Source organism: Stegodyphus dumicola, chromosome 6 (genome assembly GCF_044657685.1).
Source record: "Stegodyphus dumicola isolate Sdum_Otavi_A_Nest chromosome 6, ASM4465768v1".
Classification (NCBI taxonomy): domain Eukaryota; kingdom Metazoa; phylum Arthropoda; class Arachnida; order Araneae; family Eresidae; genus Stegodyphus; species Stegodyphus dumicola.
The window spans coordinates 220,357,874-220,382,328 of record NC_140773.1 but is presented as its reverse complement, the minus strand read 5'-3'; the positions used below and the strand labels follow the sequence as shown (position 1 = coordinate 220,382,328).

At 32.7% G+C, this 24,455-nt stretch overlaps 1 protein-coding gene across 1 annotated transcript in view; it reads left to right on the top strand.

Annotated features, from left to right (window-relative positions):
- The first annotated feature begins 339 nt into the window (after window positions 1–339).
- DCTN5-p25 (Dynactin 5, p25 subunit) overlaps window positions 340–24,455 on the top strand; it is a 43,949-nt gene continuing 19,833 nt past the window's right edge. The window contains exons 1-3 of the mRNA XM_085819551.1: window positions 340–635; window positions 11,321–11,389; window positions 14,075–14,193. Of these exons, the coding sequence (XP_085675677.1) occupies window positions 588–635; window positions 11,321–11,389; window positions 14,075–14,193 (236 nt within the window). The 5' untranslated portion in view covers window positions 340–587. The remainder of the gene's footprint in view (window positions 636–11,320; window positions 11,390–14,074; window positions 14,194–24,455) is intronic.

Sequence of the window (24,455 nt, the reverse complement as noted above, 5' to 3'; positions counted from 1 at the left end):
AGAAGTCGAGTAAAAAGATGTTTCTACATCTTGACACTCGAGAATAAAATACGATCTGTGTGTGTGTGTGTGTGTACGATCTGTGTGTGTGTGAAACTCGCTGAGGAGAGTTGTTTATAGTAGCCTTGATTATAACCTATATTCTGCAAGCATCCTATTACGCCGTGTCTTTGACAGTTATTATATTCTTCACATTCATTTTATGAATATTTCCAGTAGTTTTGTTTTATTTACGATCACTGAAGTTCAATCACATCAGAAGAGGAATTTCTGAAAACAGCATCAATTATTTTTTTTAGTGCTTTTCCAAAAGGTTATCTTATTGAAAGCGAAAAGACGTAGCAAGGTGCAAAATTAAATGTTACAGGCAGAGATTGATTTGTTTATAAAAATTTGAGAAACTCATTTGCTCTAAACCCTGGTTCATAATTTCAAATTAAAAATGTTTGCCGGCATCAACTATTAGTACTGTTCTACCCAGAGTAGTATGCGGTGTTACTTATAATACGTTGTTTATAGTTTTTTTAAATATTTTGTAGAGACCTCCTTTTCTACAGACGTTTAAAGAGGAGATATTAAACTGCAACATGGAAGCTGAAGATGTATTTTATAATAAAATGGAGTACATTGAAACCGTAAGTTCTACAATCTGCTTCCTTCCCCATGTTGTAAAAATATAATTATTTTAAAAATAACATTAATTTTGTTTAATTAATTTCAGTTTAAATTGTAATACATGGATTCTGGTTAAATTTTAACGGTAAAAGGGAAGCACTTCCGCAGAGAACTCGGTAAATGTAAACATCACCAACTTTAGCGATAATGGTTCAAACCTGGTAACCCAAGGGATTTATTCTATTCGCTTGTTCGAAGTTTGCAACTATTCCTCTTGCATTCAAATTTTGTTGAATTATCACTGTCGTTGTTCGCATTTGCAGATTTATATTATACTTCTTTTATTTATTATTATTTTTTCTGAATTTTTTAACAACAAATAGATAGAAATATTTGGTACTTTTCCGTTTCGCCGGCGCAAATCTCGCCAAGCAGACTTTATTGGCGACAACATACTGTATACACATAAAAAATTTTAGTTCTAAGAATTCTTTTTTTTTTTTTGAAGGCATAAACATTTTAATATCGCTTAAAACTTTATAAAAAGCCAATAAATAAAGACAATAAATTTGTAAAAAGACATTAATTTAAGAATTTACTATGCTTTCATGGTTCAACATCCTAATTCGCCGGTTCATATCACGTGACTCCAAGCGATCTCATCTCACGTAAACTACTCTACAAAAATCTAATGCTCTGCGTAATTATCTACATTAATTTCAAGTTAAATCTTAATTTGGAACACAAGTTTAAATGCAAGAAATATTTCAATGCGTACGAATAGCTTATTCAGAAATTATGTAAAACTGCAGTGCTTTACTTCACTAATGCATTCTCATTAGAATTGATGAATTTAACCCTTGACTTTTCTTTTCTATATTTTCGGCTTCGGGTAAGCGCTGTGATTGCATCCTAATTGACCTAATTACCGAAAATGGCTTTAGACATAAAACTGAACTGTCTGATAAAAATTCTATGTAATTATATGCCAGTATTGAAAAAAACAATCAATCTGATAAGAAAAAGCTGCGACTTGTTTTGAAAATGAGGCATAAAAGGTTACCAGCGAGAATATTCCGTTTGGCATCGGTTGTACCATTATTGGCGACTTTATCGCTTGCGCCGGCAAAACGGAAAAGTACCAAATATTTTTGTAGATAGTGCCTAGATGCCGGTTCTCGGTTCGAGATGAAAGGAAGAAAATATGGAGGGAGGGGTGGATGCTAATTTGTAATGCGGCTGTTCACGTTGTGTTCTTAATTATTAACATCTCTAAGAACCATGAGCAGAAAGAACATGAGGTTCTTTCTGCTCATGGTTCTTAGAGCTCATAGTTCTTAGTTTCCAACCTCTAAAATAATTTGTTTTCGTAGGCCGCAAAAATGTGCATGTGCATTTTAAACAATTAAGTAATGCTTTTATTTTTATTATTTGCTATTGTCATTTAAAATTATGAGAATAAATCAATTTTTATGGCATAAAATTTTAACAAGATAATATATTGTTAATGCTTTTCTAACAATAACCTTTCAGAGGATGGCAGGTGTGACATAAATAGATGATTAAATTGAAATAAAAAATATTATTGGTTATCAAAGATAACAGAATAGTTGGATGCCAAAATTAGCAAACCACTGCTGGTGTAAGGAATATATTGTTTTCTGTGTTAACTGGAATTTAAGACCAATTTTTTTTAGTATATCATGCTTAACTGGTTAATTTCAGTATATTAATACTAATTTATATTTTTTAAATGAATATTTATTTCTGTTATAAATGCTTATACTTAATACATTCTTTTCTGGGCTAACTTGAATTTAATACAAATTTATTTTCGTATATCACGTTTAACCGGTTAGTTTTACATCTACATGCTTATTATCTGTGAATTTTTACTACCATATGCTTAATATATTGTTTCATCTGCTAACTTGAATTTACATGCACTAAAAATCACGTTTACGGCTCGGCTCATCGTCGATGAACCGCGAGCTTGGCGAGAAAAAATGCAACGGCACCAACGGGTTCTTTCCCGAAGCGCCAAGGAGTTCTCTGCGAATGAAAACTCTGGTAAAAGTTTACGATTGGGTGCCCCTTGTTTTTTGGCTATTCTTTTTTGACGCCAAGATCGGCGCCAGGAATTCAAGATGGCCGCAATACAAAATCAAAATAAGAAGTCAAAGAGTTACACAAACTCTGTGTCCATGTACACATCGATCTGTTTTCACTTAAAAAAACATCCTAGAATTGCACAAACTAGGCATTGTGCACTGGCTTAAATTTGTCCATGTACACATCAATCTATTTTCATTTAAATAAAATCAGGAAGCTAAAACAAAGTTAAAACTATCATGGTAACCAGAAGTGAGGTTTCATCGTCGAAACTATCGCTAATCGAAGGGGCACCTAATTCTACACTAGAGACATTTTAACTTCTACCGTAGTAGCACTTGTGAAATAGAAATGCTCAAGTGACTTAGTACCATAAATTTCTGGGAGAGAAAGCACCTTCATTCAACTGTGGTGGTAACGTTAAGGGAAGTCATTATGTAGATTTTTACACATGTTGTTTTTTCCGAGATGTGCTTTCAAATAAAATTATAGCCTTAATTTTCAGCAAGATATATTGTTTATACTTCTATCAGAGTTACATGGAAGATCAAGTATGTATCCATTCTTGATCTTCATTCTGCGAAGAAGTTATCGCATCATTTGCATTGCAGACTATTCAGACTATCCAAGCTACTTTTCAATCTCATCATTAGATACAAATTTTAGGGAAAGTGCAGATTCACCCACTGCTAAGTGTGTTTTTAACAACTGCATGTACACATTGACCTATTTTCACCTAAAAAAAATCCCAGAATTGCACGAAAATGCCATTGTGCTCTCCCTTGACTTTATCCATGTACACATTGACCTATTTTCACTTAAAAAGCCATAGAAAATTGACAAAAATCCAATTCTTCTTACTCTTAAAAGTGCTAAACAAATAAGTGGGCGATTCTGCATTTTACCCCAAATTTTCATATCTCAGAACTTAAGATGGCAGAAAAAATTCGATTAGCCAAAACGATACATTAGGAGAAGTTAGCATAGATTTCAAATTCTATATATTGATATATTTTTATTTTTGATTCATTAAACTTCTATTGTGATGACAATTCTTGTATACTTCTTTCCAATAACTCATGTAAATGCATATTGTAATCTGTAAGTGCACATATTTAAAACTAACAGTGTGTATATATGCTAATTTATGATTTTTTAACCTACCATTTCAGTGAAAACAAGTATTTGTTTCCATTGCCATTGTACCTTAAAAAACATTCTGGAATATAAAATAGTCATTTAATTTATTTTAACTTTCAGATGGTAAAAGTATATTTAAAGGTACCCCTTGGCGATTTTTGGCGGTACATGGATGCCGAGTTTACGCAATTCTTTGACTTGTTATTTTGACTTGCATAGCGGCGATTTTCAGCACAAAAATTGCCGCTACACAAAGCCAAAATAACAAGACAAAGAATTGCACAAACTCGGTATCCATGTACACATCAACCTATTTTCACTTAAAACAATATCCCAGAATTGCATAAAATGGGCATTTCGCACTCCCTTGACTTTATCCATGTACACATCAACCTATTTTCACTTTAAAAAAAAATCCCAGAATTGCACAAAAATGGCATTGCGCACTCTCTTGTGTTTGTCCATGTTTACATCGATATATTTTCACTTAAAAATGTCAAAGAAGCACCCAATTCAACAGTAGAGGCAGACAAAAAATGCATAATCTCAATAAACTACATTTTAAACTAAACAATAAAATAACATAAAAAGGAAAAACCTGTTATGCATATCAGCACTACACCAAGCAAATATCTACTTACCTTATTTAGAAATTCCTTCGTCTTCAGTCTGTGGCACACAAAATTCCTTAACAGCTTTCAAAAACTTCCTAAAATTATCCCAACTCGAATCCGTGTATTGGCGTCACCACATAAATTTACAAAAATAAGGGTAAAAAATATCATACGTAGTTCCGTACTGTCTGGAAAATGGCTACTAAGTAAATCTTGATTTACACGCCAGTCAAACTTTTCCCCTTTTGTTCCAAATCGTGCAGAAACTTCAAATTAATCTTACTACATTCAGCCATTCTACCATCTAAACAGTGAAACAAGCAATGTACTTCCTAACAATACACACCCCAAAAGCCCTTACAAAACATTCCATGATTAAAAATTTCCCGGAATAATGCAAACGATTATGTCATAATAGGGTTTCCATAACATTCAAGTACTCAGGTTACCATAATCGAAACAACAACTTCATGATAATACAAGGGGTACCCTAAAATAAACTCTTAACCCTTCAAATTTCTGAAAACTTGATTCGAATCTAATATTAAAATGAGTGCATAAGTATTTATCCATTGAGTATCCCATGATTTATATTATTTCGGAATTTCTTCTCTTTTCATGTAAAATTATGGCTCACAGACAAGCCTTAAAAAAAAAAAAAAAAAAAAAAAAAAAAAAAGAGTTTAACCTGGAGAATGGGTTATATGAATGAGTTTCAAAGATTTTTTCATGTGTAATGTGATTATGAGCCATTTTTCCTTAAAAAGATCTTCACAAAGACATCTCTTTCTTTAGGCAATAGCCCCCCCCAAATGGTTTGCCATAATGCGAATAATTCGAATACTAATCACGTTGAGTGATATTGGTAAACTTTTTTTTGATAATCATGTAGTTTGTGATCTACCACTTTTAGTTATTTACTTATTTTTTTGTCAGTGGCAATAAAATACATTGTTGTTTTAATCATTTCTCTTTCCTGCCACTCAATTTCATGTTCCAATTTTAAAACAGTATTTTAGTGGCACCACCTAAGAAATAAATAGCTTGTCTAAGCAGTAGATTGTATACTACATGATTATTCTTTTCTGTGTTCCTCGGACTTACTATGTTATATAAAACGTTCCATTTTACCAAATGATGTATGAAAATTGAATGGATAAGTTTGAATTGTATGGGAATGTTTAATTGCAAAGGGAAAGATTCTATGTTCTGTGTATAATTATGAGGTGCATTTGGTGAATAGCCAGTGCACATTGCTGAATTTGTGCAATTCTGTAATATTTTTTTTTTTTAAATTGAAAACAGATCATTATGTACAGGAGAAGAACAGTGCCAGAAAATGTCAGAAGGAGTTTGTAGAAAGTGTTTTATTTTATTCCTTATTTAGAAATTAAAATTTGTATGTTAACTTGCTAAAGTGTGTTTTCTTTTGATATGGTGATAATGTTTTTGGCAAACATATCAACTTTTAATATTAGGTTGTCCGGAAAATAATGCAGTTTTTAACCTATATCTTTAAAGTATCATAACTAAACTGAAAAACAATTTTATTAATCAAAATAAGCACCAGCCAAATCAATGCATTTTTGCCAATGAGATATAAGTTTATTTATGCCAGTAGAATAATATTCTGGAGTTCTGGACGCAATAAAGTTGTCAAAGGCGTTTTTGACCTCGTCTTGGTTTTTGAAGCATTTCTTCTGAAAATGTTATCCATATGTTTGAAAAAATGGTAATCGGTCTGTGAGAGGTCAGGCAAATATGGGGGAAGAGGAAGGATCTCGTATCCCAATTCGTCCAATTTCTGTAGGGTCAGTTGCACGACGTCCGGCAGAGCATCGTCATGGAGAACTGGCCGCTTTCTGTTGACCAATACCGAGCACACACTTTGCAATTTTTGGCAAATTTCATTGATTTGTTTAGATTACTTATCTGCTGTAATCATTTCACCCAGATTTAGGAAGTTGAGGTGGACGAGACCAGCCTCAGACCACCAAACAGTCACCATAATTTTCTTTTGGTGCAAATTTGGCTTTGGAAAGTGTTGTGGTGTCTGACCGCTGTCCAACCACTGAGCTGAATGTCCCCAGTCATTGGAGAAAATCCACTTTTCATCGCACATAACAATTCGATCAAGAAAAAGGCCATTTTTGTTGCGGAGAAGAAGAGCAGAGGATACTTCAAAGCGGTGATTTTTTAAAATTTCGCTCAATTCGTGAGGAACTCACTTATCGAGCTTCTTTGACTTTCCTATACAATTCAAGTGATCAGAAATCGTTTTGCTTATGCCAGGCTCTCGAACAGTTATGCACGGGTTTGTTTCAACTAAAGTCTTCAAATTACAGTCAAAAGTCTTTAATCCGGACTCGTCGGGACTTCGGCGATTCCGGATTATAGATCATCAGTTTAAATCTGGTAAGATGGCATGCAGAAATTATAAAATTAAAAATATGAAACCGTAATTTATAAAATAATGAGCAATTATGATCTAAAGGGTATCAAAATTTACCAAAAAAGAAGCCTAATATTTATTTGTTTACTTTATTAAACATTTCTTTCAATGCGCGGATGCGTAAAGCATACCTTACCCATAGCCGAAATTAGAAAATTGCAACCAGAAAACTATTTGATTTGTATTCGTGGTATTTATAATGACAAGGAATTTGATTTAAATCATATCAAAGACGGAGTACATCGAAATTAAATAATACATTTAGTAAGGAATTATAAGCCGAATAAAATAAAAACATCTGCTCTGAAGATAACGATAGTGTTGACAAATCAACTTCCAGTTCATTGTGCGCCGTGACGTCTTCCCCCCCCCCCCCGCGCAGAGCAGCGTGAAATTGATAAACAGATTTCGGAACAGTTAGATAAACAAAGAATATGCCTTTATCCATTTTTTGTAGCAATTCGTTTTTTGTTTGATGGACATCGAAACACACTTTCGTTTTCTAGATCCTTTGGGAGCTCCAGCATCGGAAATTCTATTTGACATAATCAAAAGTTCAAGCTTACTTTTAGAAAATTGCTCTTACAGTCTGCAAAAAATAATAAGCCGGATCCAATTCGAAGATTAAGGAACAATGCTATCATCAACATTAACTCAAATAGATGATTAGATAATTTTAGCTTATAGCGTCCGTTATACATTAAACACGCACGCGAAAACGTATTCTGCACCTGCGCAGACGCATATGCGCAGTCTTGGGCATATGCGTCATAAATGTCATAAATGTCTTGGGCGCACGAGTAAAACGCCTATGCGCATGCGTCAATGCAGCGCATGCGCAGAAAGATTTTAGCTTTGAGGTCCGAATTAACGACTTTTGACTGTATTGTCATCAACAGCTGAAGAGCGTCCACAATGCTCTTGAACTTCCAGGTCAAATTCTCCACGACAAAACTTTGGTATTACCGTTGAACTGTAGTTTCATTAACACTTTTCTCACCTCATAATTAGTTGACATTTCGAGCCGTTTGTGCTGTGCTGTGGCCTAGTTTCTACTCATAAAAGTAAATTTGCAGAAAATCCTGTTTTGACATCTAAACAAAAACACTTAGTAATTATTTTTGAAAATAATTTTGAAACAAAATGATTATTATATAAATATAGAGCAAAAATAGAGCTACAAAATGATATATAAACTAATGTAATTCAAAATATTTTTGTTCCTAAAAATGTACAGGAAAAATAAACAATTGCAAAAACCTGCATTATTTTCCAGACAACCTGATATAAATATAAAAGATGTGGTAATCTTTTAAAAAAGACTCCAGAATTGCCAATTTGCACTGAAATAGTAACTTTTATTGATGATTGTGTCAGCTTTCTTTATGAAGGGAAATGTACACTCTTTTGCAAAAAAATCGAAGCGCCAAAAAGGACTTTTGCAATAGTAACAAAATTTGGTATGCAAACACATCTTGATCGAACATGCAAATGATCAAAGTTTCAAGGCAAATAAACAGGAATTGCGATCATAATGTGCATTTCTAGTGCACAATTCGCAAACTATAAAACCAGCAACAGAGGCGGAAAATTTATCTTTTTTTGTTGCTGCCATTGTAATTCCATAAAGAAGCAACTAAAGGTGCCATTATGACGATATCGAAGATCTTGACAGCTAAACTACTTTGAATGTGGTTGCATTTTAGGGTTGCGTGAAGCTGGGTGATCATACCTAACAATAAACCGCCATCTGCAGCATACAGACACTGGTGTGCAAAGATGTTGGTAGCAATGGTTGCTACAAGGAAATTGCCAACGAAATGAAGGCTCTGGAAGGCCAAGGAGTACAAATGCAAGGTAAGATAGGATGATTGATCTCCATGCTTGAACTGCCCCAAGTGTCGTTTTCGACTATTCAACGCACTACAGCCACGTCAATGCCTCCCGTTGTATCGTCTACCATCTCACACCGCTTGTCTGAGGTGCGGTTACATTCACAGAGGCCTTTAAGACATTTGCTTTTGACCCCACAACATTGGCGGCGGCGTCTGGAGTGGTGTCCTAGCTGATCATCATGGCTGCCATCAGACTGGCATCCTATAGTGTTGAGAGATGAATCTGTGTTCACTCTTGAAGCAGATGATCACCTTGTTCGTGTCTGGAGAGGACGGGGCCAGCGGTCCCAATCAGCCTTTGTTTTACAAAGGCATACAGCTATAACCCCTAGTGGGATGGTGTGGGGCTCTATTTCTTATGACAGCAGGTCATCTTTAGTCATCCTTTGTACGTCTTTAACAGCTCAACGATATGTTGATACCATCCTGCGGCCGGTTGCATTACCCTTCATGGCACGTCATCCTGGAGCCATTTTCCAACAAGATAACGCCAGGCCACCACCGTTCACATATCTCTGGACTATCTTTGTGTGGTTGCTACTCTTCCTTGGCTAGCAAGGTCACCAGACCTTTCACCAGTCGAGCATGTATGGGGCATGGTAGGCTGTGAGATTAGGCCACTACAAAATATAGCAGATCTGGAGTGACAACTGTTGAATGCCTGGCAGAATGTGTTGCAGAATGACTTGCCTTGACGAATTTAAGCATGCATTGCTGCCAGGGGCGATTCGACCAACTACTAATTTGAACACTCAATGAGTGATTGTGAGCCGTGAACAGGTACTATGACCTTGATTTTTTAATCATTTTATTCTCTGTGTATGAGCTATACACATATTCAATTTCATCAAAAACAACCATTTCCTTCATCGTGCTCTGATTTTGAAGAGTGTATATTAGGGCTGGTACTGCCGTAGCAGACAGCAAATTTTAGGGGTGGTAAAATTTTTAAAATTTAGACAAGAACCAAGCTGCCAAATTTAGTGACAGGACAATTTTTAGAATTTAAAAGAGGCATTAAGCAACAAAATTTAGGGGTGGCAAAAATTTAGAATTTATGGAGCCATACGGCAGCAGAACTTAGGACCCATAGAGATTGCAGCAGGCAACAAAATGCCTAGTGCTGGCCCTGGTATATATGCAGATTTTTACAGAAAACATATTTTTCTTAGCATGAGATGCCACAATTGGCTATCTTTCTCTAATGAATAACACTTTTTACACAGAAAATTTTTTTTAAAATATCATTTGGCCAGAAGCATTTTATATTCCATTAAAGACTCCAAACCAGAGGTTTCTTAAAAAAAAAAAATAATAATAATAAATTCTTTCTTTACCTTTTCAGTTTTATACAGTGTTGCATTTGAAAGCTCATATAAAATTAAACTGTTGATTTTAAACCAAATATAGGCTCTTTCCTGCCATAGGATTACATGTGACAAACAGTTTTCTACAGATGCCAGTTCTGCACATTAGAATTATTCTAATGAACATTAGAATTATTCTAATGTGCAGAACTGGCATCTTGTAACTATAGTATATCAGAACATCATCTCTTGTAATTATAGTATATCAGAACATCATCTCTTGTAACTATAGTCTTGCTTTCAGAGTATTGTTAATGAAAAGTTTTTTAAATAGGCCATTCTGTTTATACTTTATTTACAAAAATGTTACTTATATTTAGAAAACTTGTACCATAGTCAGAATGAATAAATATGTAATAGAAGTATATTTTCACACTGAAAGTATCAAGTTAGTATGTGTATCTTTCTAGAGAAAGCTGATGCATTTCATCCCATAGTAGAAAAAAGAACCCAAAGATATTTAAAAAATTAAATATTTAATTTTATTACAGGAATGAAATTGTGCTTAAATCTGAGGCAAGTAGGAAAACCATGTAGCTAAATTCTGGAGATCCTCTACAGTGTTTAAAAATAAGATCTTGGCTGTTCAAGAAAGAAATCTTTCATCTGTGTACCGTAATGTTGAACATGCTTTGTATATTTCATTTATAAAACCTGGGCTCAAAATTTGCTTCTTAAGAGGCAGTAGTTAATCCAGGGACAAGGATCCATTTAGGCACACTAAATATGAGAATTTTTATCACAGCAGAGGATAGCTACAATATTTAAAATTATCATAAAATAATTTCTAAAATTGTATCTTATGAAATAACTGAAGTAGACACGGCTGTCACAGATGAATAGTTATCAAATATAATGTAAAGTCTGAGATCCAGAATTGTCTATTTCAGGCTTTGGAAATTTCTAGATTTTAGATTATCAGTTTAAATCTAGTAAGATGATGCATAGATATAGCAATATTGGAGCTTTGAACAGCATGCCATTTATGAAAATTCATGATACAGCCCTGAGCTTATATATTTTAAAAAAGCTAATGGTCGGTGAGGAATATTACAGAATGTTATCCTGAAAAGAAATTTAAATCTATGCCTTTATATGAATGAAAAATATTTTTTCTTTTTTTAGGCCTCTGGCAACAAGGTCAGTCGTCTTTCTGTATTATGTGGCAGCCAAAATATAGTCTTAAACGGCAAAGTATGTATAATTTGTAGTTTGCATTTATACTTCAATGTATTTATAGGTATAGTAAAATTATATTTATATAGTAAAATTTATGGTCGTATGGTGAAATCTAATGAAGAATAAATAAATACTTTTCACTGACTATGTTTAAACTTAACAAATTTGAGAATATTAGTGAAGGAGTATTAAAATATTGATTAATATATTGAAATTCCTGAAAAAGGAATAAGAAGAATTAAATTTATAAATTTTTTAGAATTCATCATAAGACTTTAAAAAATTTTTAAGCTTTTGCAGTGATGATCATCATTAGATATATAAACTTTTAAGTTCAAGCATAATAACTGTTTTGTGTTGAGAAGTTGATAGGCTGTTCCTTCCAAGTGATTCACATTTGTAGTATTGTAGTAGCCTTGGGGAACTTTTTGAAGGTACCACTTTGTCAAACTTCTTTGAAGATTTCAAAAAAGGTGAAAGCAAATGTTTGAAAATTAAGGCATCATAGCCAAAGGGCTTCTTCAATATTCTGTGTGTCTGAATGTCATCCTTTACACCAAATCAGTATTTCTCAATTTGTGTGCTGCAGCATATCACAAGAAATTGTCATGAGAGTGTATCATGGGAGATTGTAAAATGCATCATAAGGGTTTTTGACTAATAGTTTGTCAAAATACCTCATGATACAGGGGTTTTATAACTTTGAAATAGAATTTATAATTATCTCAATGGTTTCTAAAAAAAAAAAAAAAATCTTTTGAAATATATTATTATTTATTTTGAATATATTATTCCTGTATTTTTATTTGATATTATTTTTCCCAGTTGTATTTGACGTTGATTCAAATTGGCTTTTTCTTAAAGTCAAAGGATTTGTGAAATAAGTAAATTTTTTAATTTCTTTAATATGATTGCATTGCTGTGAACTAATTAAAAAACGCTGTATTCATTTACCATTATGGACAAATATTTAATAAAAATCTGGTGTTTTACAAACAGAAGACAAACAAAGAAACAAACAGAGTATAAAGATGAGTACACTGAATTGAGATTCTTCGCAGCTGAAATAGAAGACTCTTAAATATCATTCTGTGTAGTCTGCAGAAAGAAACTTGCAAATAAGCTCTCATTCCTAGTAAAAATGAAGTTTCATTCCAAATGAAAAGACATTTGGAAACTGCATATTAAATTTTATCATCCCACTTTCATTTTTGCGGTCAAGCACCGATACTGAAAACCATGTCATTTCTACTTATTGACCAACTTTTTCCTCAATATTAATTTTTTAATATTGATTTTGTCATACTTTATTGCATAAAAACTCATAAATTATGCATAAAACTTTGGAAACAATGTAAAATTGATTAGCAATGAACATTCATCTCAATTATATGAACTCTCAACAGACTCTGACTGAATGCATGGTATTGCTAAACGGCAATACAGAATTTTATGTACAATAAACCCTTGCTGAGTGCTTATTTGCAGAACGCGATTTTGACACATTACCTAGTTTCTATTTAATTTGCCCAATGAGTTCCATTCATACACGATTCAGAGTTCATTTTTTAACAATGAACTCTTGCTGGTATCAGCTTCAACCAGACATGATCAACAATTTTAAAGGACTTCCATCAACTGAAAATAAAGCTTAAGATATTTTATGAGTTGCACAAGCAAATAGTGGTAAATCATTTCCATGGAGAGGCCAAAGAAGGAAGAAGATGAAGAATTAATCGAGAAATGATGAATGAAGAATTGAGTTATCGTACAACATCAGCAGTGAAAGCAGTAATAGTGAAAAAGAAGAAAAAGGTGTCTTATAAGAATTTAAATAAATTGTTAAAAAGGGCATAAAAACTGTCTGATTTTGCAAAGGATATCAACCCAAAGGAAGAAACAAGAGGACACCTTTATGAGAGGCATTGAAAATCTCTGCTGTTCTTGCCATGAAACTTTTGAGTTATATGAATCATTATCCCAAGCAGAAATTAATTATTTTCTGAAAAATACTTTTCAGATGATTAGCTTTTTTAATTTCCTTTTTAGGAATTAATCCCAGAAGACAGAAAGTAATTATTATCATGCAGTTTGTTTCTTAGACCAGCATAATAGAAGTAATATATTTTAATAACATTATATCTAAAGAATTAATGAAAAATTTAGAAAAGCAAAAATGTTTTCATCTGTATGATTAACAATTTTAATAACAGATGGTGAGAATTTTGTGTTCTATTTTTTCAGCCCATTCAGTTCAGATAATGTAAAAACAACAGATATGATTATTGTTTATACAAGAAGAAGATAAATTAGAGGTTGAAATTTTATAACTGATATAAATAATGTTTGACATTTCACAAAGGTGAAATTATTCACATGCAGCAGTCTATTGTCTTGAGTGATTAAATAAAAAATCAGTTGAAGCAGCATTAAAGTTTAATAAACATGTGAACCATATTTAATTATTATTTTTTATCTATTAATTGAAGGACACATTATAATATCTTTAAATTCATTTAAATTCTGGATTTTATTATATTCAGAATTACAGATCTCCTTTCTTAATTTTGTATGATTTTTATTGCTTTTAAATGAAATTTCATATTTTAAGAGATTTATGTACACTGTCATGTGCAAAATTTTTATATGTTCTGAATATGTTCTACTCAAAGTAATCCATTTGTGCTATTTTTTTAACAGACAATTATCCAAACTGAATGCGTAATTCGTGGAGACTTAGCTAATGTTAGAATAGGAAGGCATTGTGTTATTAGTAAAAGAGCTGTGATAAGACCACCTTTCAAAAAATTCAGTAAAGGGTAAGTATATGGTATCATTTATGTTTTATGAATATGATAGATATTATAAAAAACACAAAATCCAGTATACCAAGAGTAATCTCTTGGTTACTCTTGGTATACTGCGAAGGATGGGATTACAAAATGGAATAAAAAAGCCAAAATAAAATATAAGAACGCTTTAGCATAATATTATCACTAAATTAGTTGTTAATGTTGGTAATGCCAGAACTGTATCGTTCCCCTACAGACTCTTGGTTATTAATGTATGATAATACCATATTAGAGCGCATTGTTGATTGCACAAACATTTATATGGACAAATCTGAGGATAATTTTCAAAGATACAGTGACTGCCCGCCCCCCCCAAAAAAAACTAATTTAATTGAAATAAAAGCCTTAATCAGTCTTCTTTACATTTGTGGAGTACATAAATCCTCCCATGTTAACGTTGTAACTTCTTGTTTAGTTTGTTAAACTTAATAACTTCTACGCTTTAAAAGTAGACTCAACTAATGAGTATATCTCAAGAATTCAAAACTTTTATTATTACATTTTTAAACAGTTCACATGACATTCAGCTATCACAGTAACACGTGCATCACAACAACGGAATCGCATAGCATGAACGCCATTACAGTTAAAGTTATAGTTATTTACAGTTACAGTTATAGTTGTAGTTATTTACAGTTACAGTTATAGTTGTAGTTATTTTAAATATACATCACATCCCTTCCTCCAGTTTATAAACAATAATAAAAATAGCAAATAATATCAATACAAGTATATTCACAATATGACATACAATAAAAAAGTTACATAAAAATGATATATGCAATATGTTACATTATTTTATTCCATGACAAAGTCTCTATATCTTGAAGGTTGTCTAATCAACCGTCCACTTCTTGTTATTGTATTATTGGATAGATTATTCTGTTGATTTCCTATATTAACAGGCACAGAAACATTTTCAGGGCTTACATTTGAATTTTCCTCTTTATCTAATACTATATCATCATAATCATTATTAACTTTGTAAGGTGATTTTGAAAATTGATATGGCGTCTGTTTCTTCGTAATATTTCCCCATTTGAATTTCTTACAATATAGGATCTAGGAGCTTTATGTTTTGAAATTATTTCACCTTTATCCCATTGTCCAGTTCTAAAGTTGAACAAGGTTATACTATCTCCAGGTTTTAACTCAGGCAGTTTCAGTGCAGTTCTATCATAATAATATTTTTGCCTAGCTTGTAGTGCACGAAATTTAGAATAAGGTTTGTTTATTTTAGTATTTAACAATTTATTACTGATAGGTAATTTTGTCCTTAATCTTCTATTAAGTAACAGTTGTGCAGGAGACAAATTTATTCCACTAATTGGGGTATTTCGATATTCTATTAAGCCTACACTTATATCTTGCACTTTTCTCATGATATTTTTCACTATTCCTACAGCTTTTTCAGCTAACCCATTACTTTGAGGATATCTGGGGCTACTAAATTTAAGTTCAAAATCCCAATCGTCAGCAAATTTCTTAAATAAGTAGCTATTACAGAGATTATTGTCGCAAACGATTTCATTTGCAATACCATGCCTGGCAAAGATGCATTTTAACTTTATCATAATTTCATTTGCTGTCTTATCTTTTATGTTAGAAACCTCAATCCATTTAGAGTAATAATCGATAACTACTAAGTAATTTTGATTACCAAATTGCAAGATATCAAGGGGAATTTTTTTGAATGGTTTAGTTGGAATTTCATGTTGCATTAGAGGTTCTTTTTGATTTCTATTTCTGAACTTTTCACATATTTCACATTTGAAAACAAGCTGCTCAATGTCATTTGTCATACCTGGCCAGTAAAAATTTCATGGGCTCTACTTTTAAATTTCTCAATTCCAAAGTGCACTTCATGAATTAATTTCAACATATCTTTTCTCAAACCATAAGGTACAACTAATTTTTCATTAATAAATAACAAGTCGTCATTAATATAAAGATCATTTTTAACTTTAAAGTATGTTTTTACACTATCTACTTTTTTGTAACATTTAGGCCAACCCTCTTTAATATATTTGATAACTATTTGCAAATCTGGATCTGATTCAGTTTCTTTCCTAAATTGCACCACTCTTCTTTCACTCATAGACAAATATTAATGTGAACAACATTTAGCATTTCAGGATCATCACTGATAGTTTCATTCACAGGATATGCACGTGACAAAGTGTCAGCAAAAATCATTTGATTACCCGGAACATAATTTATCTCAAAATCATACTTTAGTAATTTTAAGATCATCCTTTGCATTCTAGACGAGATTTTATGCAATGGTTTCTTAACAATTGCCATTAACGGTTTATGATCACTTTGTACTGTGACTTTCCATCCATAAACAAAATTGTGGTACTTTTCAAAAGAAAATACTATGGCCAATAGCTCTTTTTTGATCTGTGCATAGTTTTTTTCACTTTTAGTCAGGCTGCGAGACACAAATGATACAGGCTTACCCTTTTGAATAAGACACAATCCTAGGCCATCCTTCGAACTATCACACTGTATAATTATATCCTCATTACCACTGAAAACTTTTAAAATTGGAGCTTTGGTTAGCAGTTGTTTGATGTTGTTAAATGACTTTTCCTGAGTTTCTCCCCAATTAAATTCTACCTTTTCTTGAATGATTTCTCTTGAAGGAGCAGTAACTTTAGATACACTAGGTATGAATTTGACAGAAAATTTAACATTCCTAACACCCTCCTTACTTCAGTTTTTGATTTTGGTGTTGGCATATCAATAATTGCTTTAATATGACTAGGATTGGCTTTTACACCTGACTCAGAAATAATTTGGCCTACATATATGACTTCCGGTACTCTATATTGTAATTTATCAGGATTAAATTTTATATTTAGAGACCTAGCTCTTTCAAAAACCTTGGAGATAATTATATCATGAGTAACCTCATCAGATCCTGCAATTATGATATCATCAAAATAAACTTCCACACCCTCAATATCACCAAATAATTTTTGGTTTCTTTTCTGAAATATTTCTGGGGCGGAGGATATTCCAAATGGCATTTTATTAAATTTATATCTTCCATAAGGAGTATTAAATGTACATAGTTCAGAACTAGCTTCATCTAGCTTTACATGCCAAAATCCATCTTTTAAATCTACAACTTAAAATACTTTTTTACCTTCTAACCTACTAATTATATCATCTGGAGAAGGAATTTGATAGTGTTTCCTTTTAATTACTTTATTTAGATCTCTAGGATCCAAGCATAATCTCAGGGTTAGCATTAGGTTTTTCAACTATAACCAAACTTTGAACCCAATCAGTTGGTTTATTTACTTTCGATACTATCCTTTCTCTCTCAAGTTTATCTAAAGTATCTTTTAATTTAGGCTGTAAAGCCTGAGGAACATGTCTTGGGGGGTGTATTACTGGTATTGCATCATCTTTAAGGGTTATATGATATGGTTCGTCAGGAAATTGCCCTGTACCTGTAAATACATGTTTATACTGAGCAATTAAATCATTTTTATTAATGATATTGCACTTTAAGGAATCAATCCTTTCAATTAGCTTTAATGCAGAACAAGCTGTTAACCCTAATATAGGCTTAGATCTTACATCAAGAACATAAAACTGTAAAGGTACATTCTTAAGCCTTTCAGTTTAACAATTAATTATAAGAGTACTTTCTGGTTTAACTTAAAATTACCATATGCAGTTAAAAACAAATCAGTTTCATTAAGTTTAGGCTTAAGTTTAACATTATTTAAAACATACAAAGGCAAAATATTTATTTCTGCACCAGTATGTAATTTAAAATCAACCTTGAAAGACTTATTATTTACATACATTGTAATACTTTTCACCCATGTTTCACTTACCTTGTGAATATCCTTATTTATTTCATCAATAAATTTGTTAGATCTTTGATTGATTTTGCACTTATTTTAAATTCACTATGCCCGTTTACTGGTGAATTTATCATTACAGAGTCAACAAATACACTATGTTCATTATATATACTAAGTTCATTATTTGGTATTCGCAAATGTTCTTGGGACACCTAGCGGCAAAATGGTTCTTTACTTTGCATTTCGCACACGTCTTTCCGAAAGCTGGACAGTCCCGCTATTTGTGCCTTCTTCCGCACTTTTTGCAGTCATATTCTAGTGCTGATTGCTTCTGCTGCGACGATAATTTCGGTGGCACTGACTGTTTTGATTGATGCTGCTGTTTTCTATATTTCTTCATGCTGTTCACAGTCGCTGGATCATCTTTCATGTTCCGGAGTTGCTCTTTGCTTGTTTCAGTGGCACGGACTATTTCTATAGCTTTTTCTAATCCTAGGTTAGATTCTCGAAGCAAACGTTCGGTCAGACTCCTATCCTGAATGCCTAATACAATACGGTCGCAAATCAATCCATTTTCTTGTTCAGCAAACTCACAAGTTGATGCTAAAGTCTTTAACTGAGTGACATAACATTCAATTGTTTGTCCTTCTTGCTGGCTACACGAAAAGAATTTGTAATGTTCATATACGACATTCTGCTGTGGTGAACAATAATCTTCAAAAGACTTCAAGACCTCTTCGTACTTCTCCTTATTCTCAAGTGGCTCAAATCGAAATGTGTTCTAAATTTCGAGTCCTTCAGTACCGAGTAAATTCAAAAGGATTGCAATTTTAGTCTTATCTGGCTTGGCATCTTTTTCCGTTGCAAGTAAATAGTTTTCTAGCTCTTGCTTCCATTTTTCTTTAACAGTTCCGATGGAGAATCTTAGCAGAGCAGGTGGTCTGAAATCCATTTTGCTCCTGACACCATGTAACTTCTTGTTTAGTTTGTTAATTTTAATAACTTCTATACTTTAAAAGTAGACTCAACTAATGAGTATATCCCAAGAATTCAAAACTTTTATTATTACATTTTTAAACAGTTCACATGACATTCAGCTAGCACAGTAACACGTGCATCACAACAACGGAATCGCAGAGCATGAACGCCATTACAGTTAAAGTTATAGTTATTTACAATTACAGTTATAGTTGTAGTTATTTTAAATATACATCACAAACGTGAAAGATATTTGGGACACTGGGGAATGGTACAGGGCTGGAAATATTCCACTGGACTATGTCTTATAAGAGACTTTTATTTCTGCTGGGTTGCCTAAGATTTGATGATGTTATAGATCATATGAAAAGGAAAGAACTTGATAAACTTGTTCCTGTAAGATCTGTGTTTCACTTATTTGTAAATAACTGTAAGAAGTTATATAGGCTTGGTGGGTACGTCACCATCGATGAAAAACTAGAACCTTTTAGAGGCAGATGTCCGAATTCAGGCAATATATTCCCAGTAAGCCTGCAAACTACAGCATTAAAATGTTTGCTCTAGTGGATTCACGGCCCTTTTATACCTGGAATTTAGAAATCTATGTAGGGATACAACCTGAAGGTCCTTGGAAAACAGAGCGGACAAAGGTGTTATGAGACTTGTCACACCTATTTTCAACACAGGAAGAAACCTCACTGTTGACAACTGGTATACAAATGTTGGTCTAGCTAAAGACCTTCTACGTAAAAAACAAAAGTTACTCTTTTTGGAACAATAAGAAAAAATAAAAGAGAAATACCGAAAGAATTCACTTGCTCCAGAAAACGAGAATTGCATTCTCGGATTTCAGAAACACATGACTTTAGCGTCATATACCCCCAAAATGAAAAAATGCATGCTTTTATTATTAACTATGCTTAATGTTGATGCTATATCCTTCATCTGCTGATGCCAAGAAAATCTGAAATTATTACTTTTTACAACCTGACGAAAGGTGCAGTGTGTGTAGTAGACAAAATGTCGGCTTTATATTCTATGGCTAGGATTAGCAACAGAAGGCCAATGGTTGCATTTTTTAGTACGTTAAATACAGCTGCTATCAACGCTCAAGTCCTGTGATTGTCAACTGATAAACCTGAAGAAAAGTACCATAAAAGGAGGCTCTTTTGAAGAATCTTGCATTAGAACTTCTAAGGGAACATAATGAAAACAGGAGAATCAAACCAAACATTTCCAGGAGCTTGCAAATGGAATTAAACAGAACTCAGCCTGAACAAGTTGAGGATCCTCCATGTAAAAAAATTAAAAGCTGCTACAAGGAAAAAATGTCATATAATGTCCCGCTATGAAGGATAGAAAATCTAAAATATTATGCACAAAATGTAAAAAAAATGTTTGCGGTGAGCATAGCTCCATAGTGTGTAATATGTGCCAATATATACAGTCAAAAGTCTGTAATCCGGTTGTCCATAATCCAGAATGATTTATAATCTGGACCTCCTGTATAACAGACGGTATAAGCTAAGCTAAAATTATCTAATTATCTATTTCAGTTACTGTTGCAGATTGCATTGTTCCTTAATCACTTGCACTACACTTCACGGTAGCGGTGCTGTGTGCTACAATATACAATATAACAAGGAATAAAGTGTCTCATTTATGCCGCTCCGCGTCTGCGAGTACAATCCAGAGTTGTAACTCGAGAAATAAACAATCTTGTTGTTAAGCGATGTGTGCACCACATTATTTTAATTTTTGTGCGTGGTTTGAGACAAAAGCATCTCGACATATGTAGCACATCTTTTTAGCGCAAGTGGTTAAATCTTCTAATTGGACCCGGCTTATTATTTTTTGCAGACTGTTAGAGTAATTTTATAAAAGTTAGCTTGAACTTTCAATTATGTCAAAAAGAATTTCCGATTCTGGAGCTGCCAAAGGATCTAAAAAGCGAAAGCATGTTTTGATGTCCATCAAACAAAAAGTGGAATTGCTGCAAAAAATGGATAAAGGCATATGCTTTGTTTCTCTAACCATTCCGAAATCTGTTTATCAATTTCACGCTGCTCTGCGGGAGGAACGTCGCGGCGTACAATGAACTGGAAGTTAATTTGTCAGCACTATCCTTATCTTCAGGGCAGATGTTTTTATTTTATTCAGCTTATAATTCATTACTAAATGTAGTATTTCATCTCGATGTACTCCGTCTTTGATATGATTTAAATCAAATTCATTATAAATATCACGAATACACATCAAATAGTTTTCTGGTTGCAATTTTCTAATTTCGACTATGCATAATGCATGCTTTACGCATGCGCGCATTGAAAGAAATGTTTAATAAAGTAAACAAATAAATATTAAGCTTTTTTTAAAATTTTGATACCCTTTAGATCATAATTCCTCTTTATTTCATAAATTATGGTTTCATATTTTTAATTTTATTATTTCTGCATGCCATCTTACCAGATTTAAACTGATGATCTATAATCCGGAAAAACCCCTAATCTGGAATCGCGGAAGTCCCGACGAGTCCGGATTAAGACTTTTGACTGTATATATATACAGTCAAAAGTCTTTAATCCTTTATATATATATATCAGTGTTAAGTTTGTAGCTTCATATGTAAGTAAGAATTAATGCTTTTAAACTTTCAACATTAAAAGTTTAAAAACATTAATTCATTAATTTAGTTACCTTCTTCAACTATTCAATTATCTTACCTTATTCAATGTTATATGTGATGTAAAAATTTAATGAGATTTTTCTAGATATTAGTTCATTGTTTTCAAATATATAACTTCTCTTGATTTTTATGAATTGTAGTATAAAATATATATTATTGGTGCAATAATAAGCCTCATAAATTAAAGAGAAGTGCGCATGGGCTTATTCCACCCAACGCGCGATCTCACGTTACAATTAGAACGCATGTGCTGCCGGGTTAAAGATTAAAATTTTTTATTAAATATGTATATAATGGTACACAAATCTCACTTGAGTTTTTTTTTCATGTTTTTTTTTTTCAGCATTATTCGCTTTCGAGGGCCGTAAAAAATTGCCAAATTATCGTTGATGCCAATGCTGCCAAAAACAATTGTGGCAACCCTAATAATTGCGGCAAGAAAGGATGTATAATAGTAAATAACTATCTAAGATTGATGCTTTAAAATAGATGAAAGGTTAATTTCATATAATATTATAATTTATATGAAAAAGGCTAAACATGACTGAATGGAAGCATAAGAGTAAATAACTATTTCAGATCATTATTATAATTTATATAAAAATTCCTAAACATAACTGAATGGATGCCTGCATCGCTATTTCGCTACCGACTTATCGCTAAAGCATAATTTCATCTCGTTGGTTAGTTCTAAGCACTGGCTCTCAGCCCACCAAGCAGGCGAAACCTGCCATATTGCTATGAGGGGACAGGCCAAGCCACAGACATAAAAAAACAAAAACAAAAACAAAAAAAAAAAAAAAAAAAAAAAAAAAAATTAAGTAGATACATACATTCCAAGCACTCTAGGTGAATAAGTGCATAAATGCGTTGTTTCCATTTCTGTCTTTTTTCTGAAGTTTAAAATCTTTATAAGTTTTACTTTCAACTAGTTATTATTATTCAGATCTTCTTTATATTATCAAAATTCATTTTAAATTTATAAATTACCTCAATTATTTCTGTTTTCAGTATGATTTTCTGCTTTGTTATATCTCAATACCAATATTCTTCTTATTCTCATTCACCATTTGCATAATATCTTTTGCAAATTTTCTAAACAATTTATAATTGCTAAATAAATCCTTAAACTTCGCAAATTTATATTTTTCTCTCACACTTCCAGTCAAGCAACAGACCTCGACGAAATGCTTTGAATCGCCGAATTTATTACAAACTTTACATATATCATTTCCCTGGAGGTGGAACCTTTTTAAGTAAGCAGGGAACCTTCCATGTGCAGTGAGAATTTGATTAACATCTGCATCTCCTATTCAGAGAGATCCCATAAATTTTTCCAGTCTCTAATAAGCTTGTCATATATTATAGTACATGTCTTCTTTTTCGAATCTTGAATAAAAAACCTTTTCGGTCCCAACCCCCAGGAAGGCTTCTTTCGCTAGAGCATCCGCTCTCTCATTCCCATAATGACCAGCGTGAGCTTTGATCCAGTGTAAATTCAAAATATGCTTCTTTCGTAGTTCTAAATATATATGCTTAATTTCATTAACAATATTATTCTTTTGAAAGGGGCGAGAGAGTGCCATAAGAGCAGATAAGGCATCCAAGTATAAATTAATGTAATACCCCACGGATAATTTCTTGATCCAGGATAAAGCCATTTTAAATTGCCAACAATTCTGCTTGATAAACTGAATTTCTTGGTTTTAAAGTAAACATTTTGTAATCAATTTCAATACCGTGGAAAAATACAACAAAGGCACAGCCAATGCTCTCCGCAAACCCTGATTCATCTGTATGAATTTCAATTTCTCCAGCTGAAATATAGTCTTTATCGTAGGATATACCGTAATATTCGCTAGGATAGCTTGAAGTCAGATCATGTTCTAAAAAAGCCTCGCTGGTAATTGCTTTATCTTCATACATTATTATCTGTTTTATACCATATTTCAGACAAAATTTGTCATAAGTAAATTTAAGTTGTAGTGAGAGAGGCGGTACACCAGCCAGTAAGCACGAACCTTCTGTCGGGACTGTTCTAAATGATCTTGTAATTGCAAGTGTCCAGGCCCTCTGCAATGAGTCTATTTTCTGCCTTCTCTTGACCAGCTTCCCTGCTCGGTCACCCCATGTGCCAATACCATAAAAATTTTTCGGTATAATAACATTTTTGTAAATATCCCTCAGGGTAAACTTTTGTCAGAAAGAGTAATTGGAGTAAAAGTATTTTTATAATAATTAAAAATTATTTCTATCTTTCATTGTATTGACTTAAAATGCTCTAAAAAATTCAACTTATCATCGATCACTACACCCAGGTATTTAAAGGTATTCACAAATTTTATTCTTTTTTGATATTTCAATCTGGGGGGTCTAACCTTTCTCCCTCCCCGAGGGAAAAACATACCGTTTGTTTTTTCAATATTAAATTCTATATTTTGCTCAGTACTCCATTTATTAAAAACATTTTCAAGCAAGTTAAAAGTACCCTCTATTTTTCTGAGGGAGTCTCCTGCAATAGTTACCATAATATCATCAGCATAACAGGTAATATTCGTATCAGGTACATTTTCTTGTAGTAATTTATTTGCTATGAGGCTCCAGAACAGGGGAGCCTTGGGGACAGCCTTTTTCAATTTTATAATGAAGATTAACTGTATTAAAGTTGCCGATAGAAATTAGTTCTCTATTTTCCAGATAACTTTTAATTATATCAAATAGATCTCTTGAGATGCCAA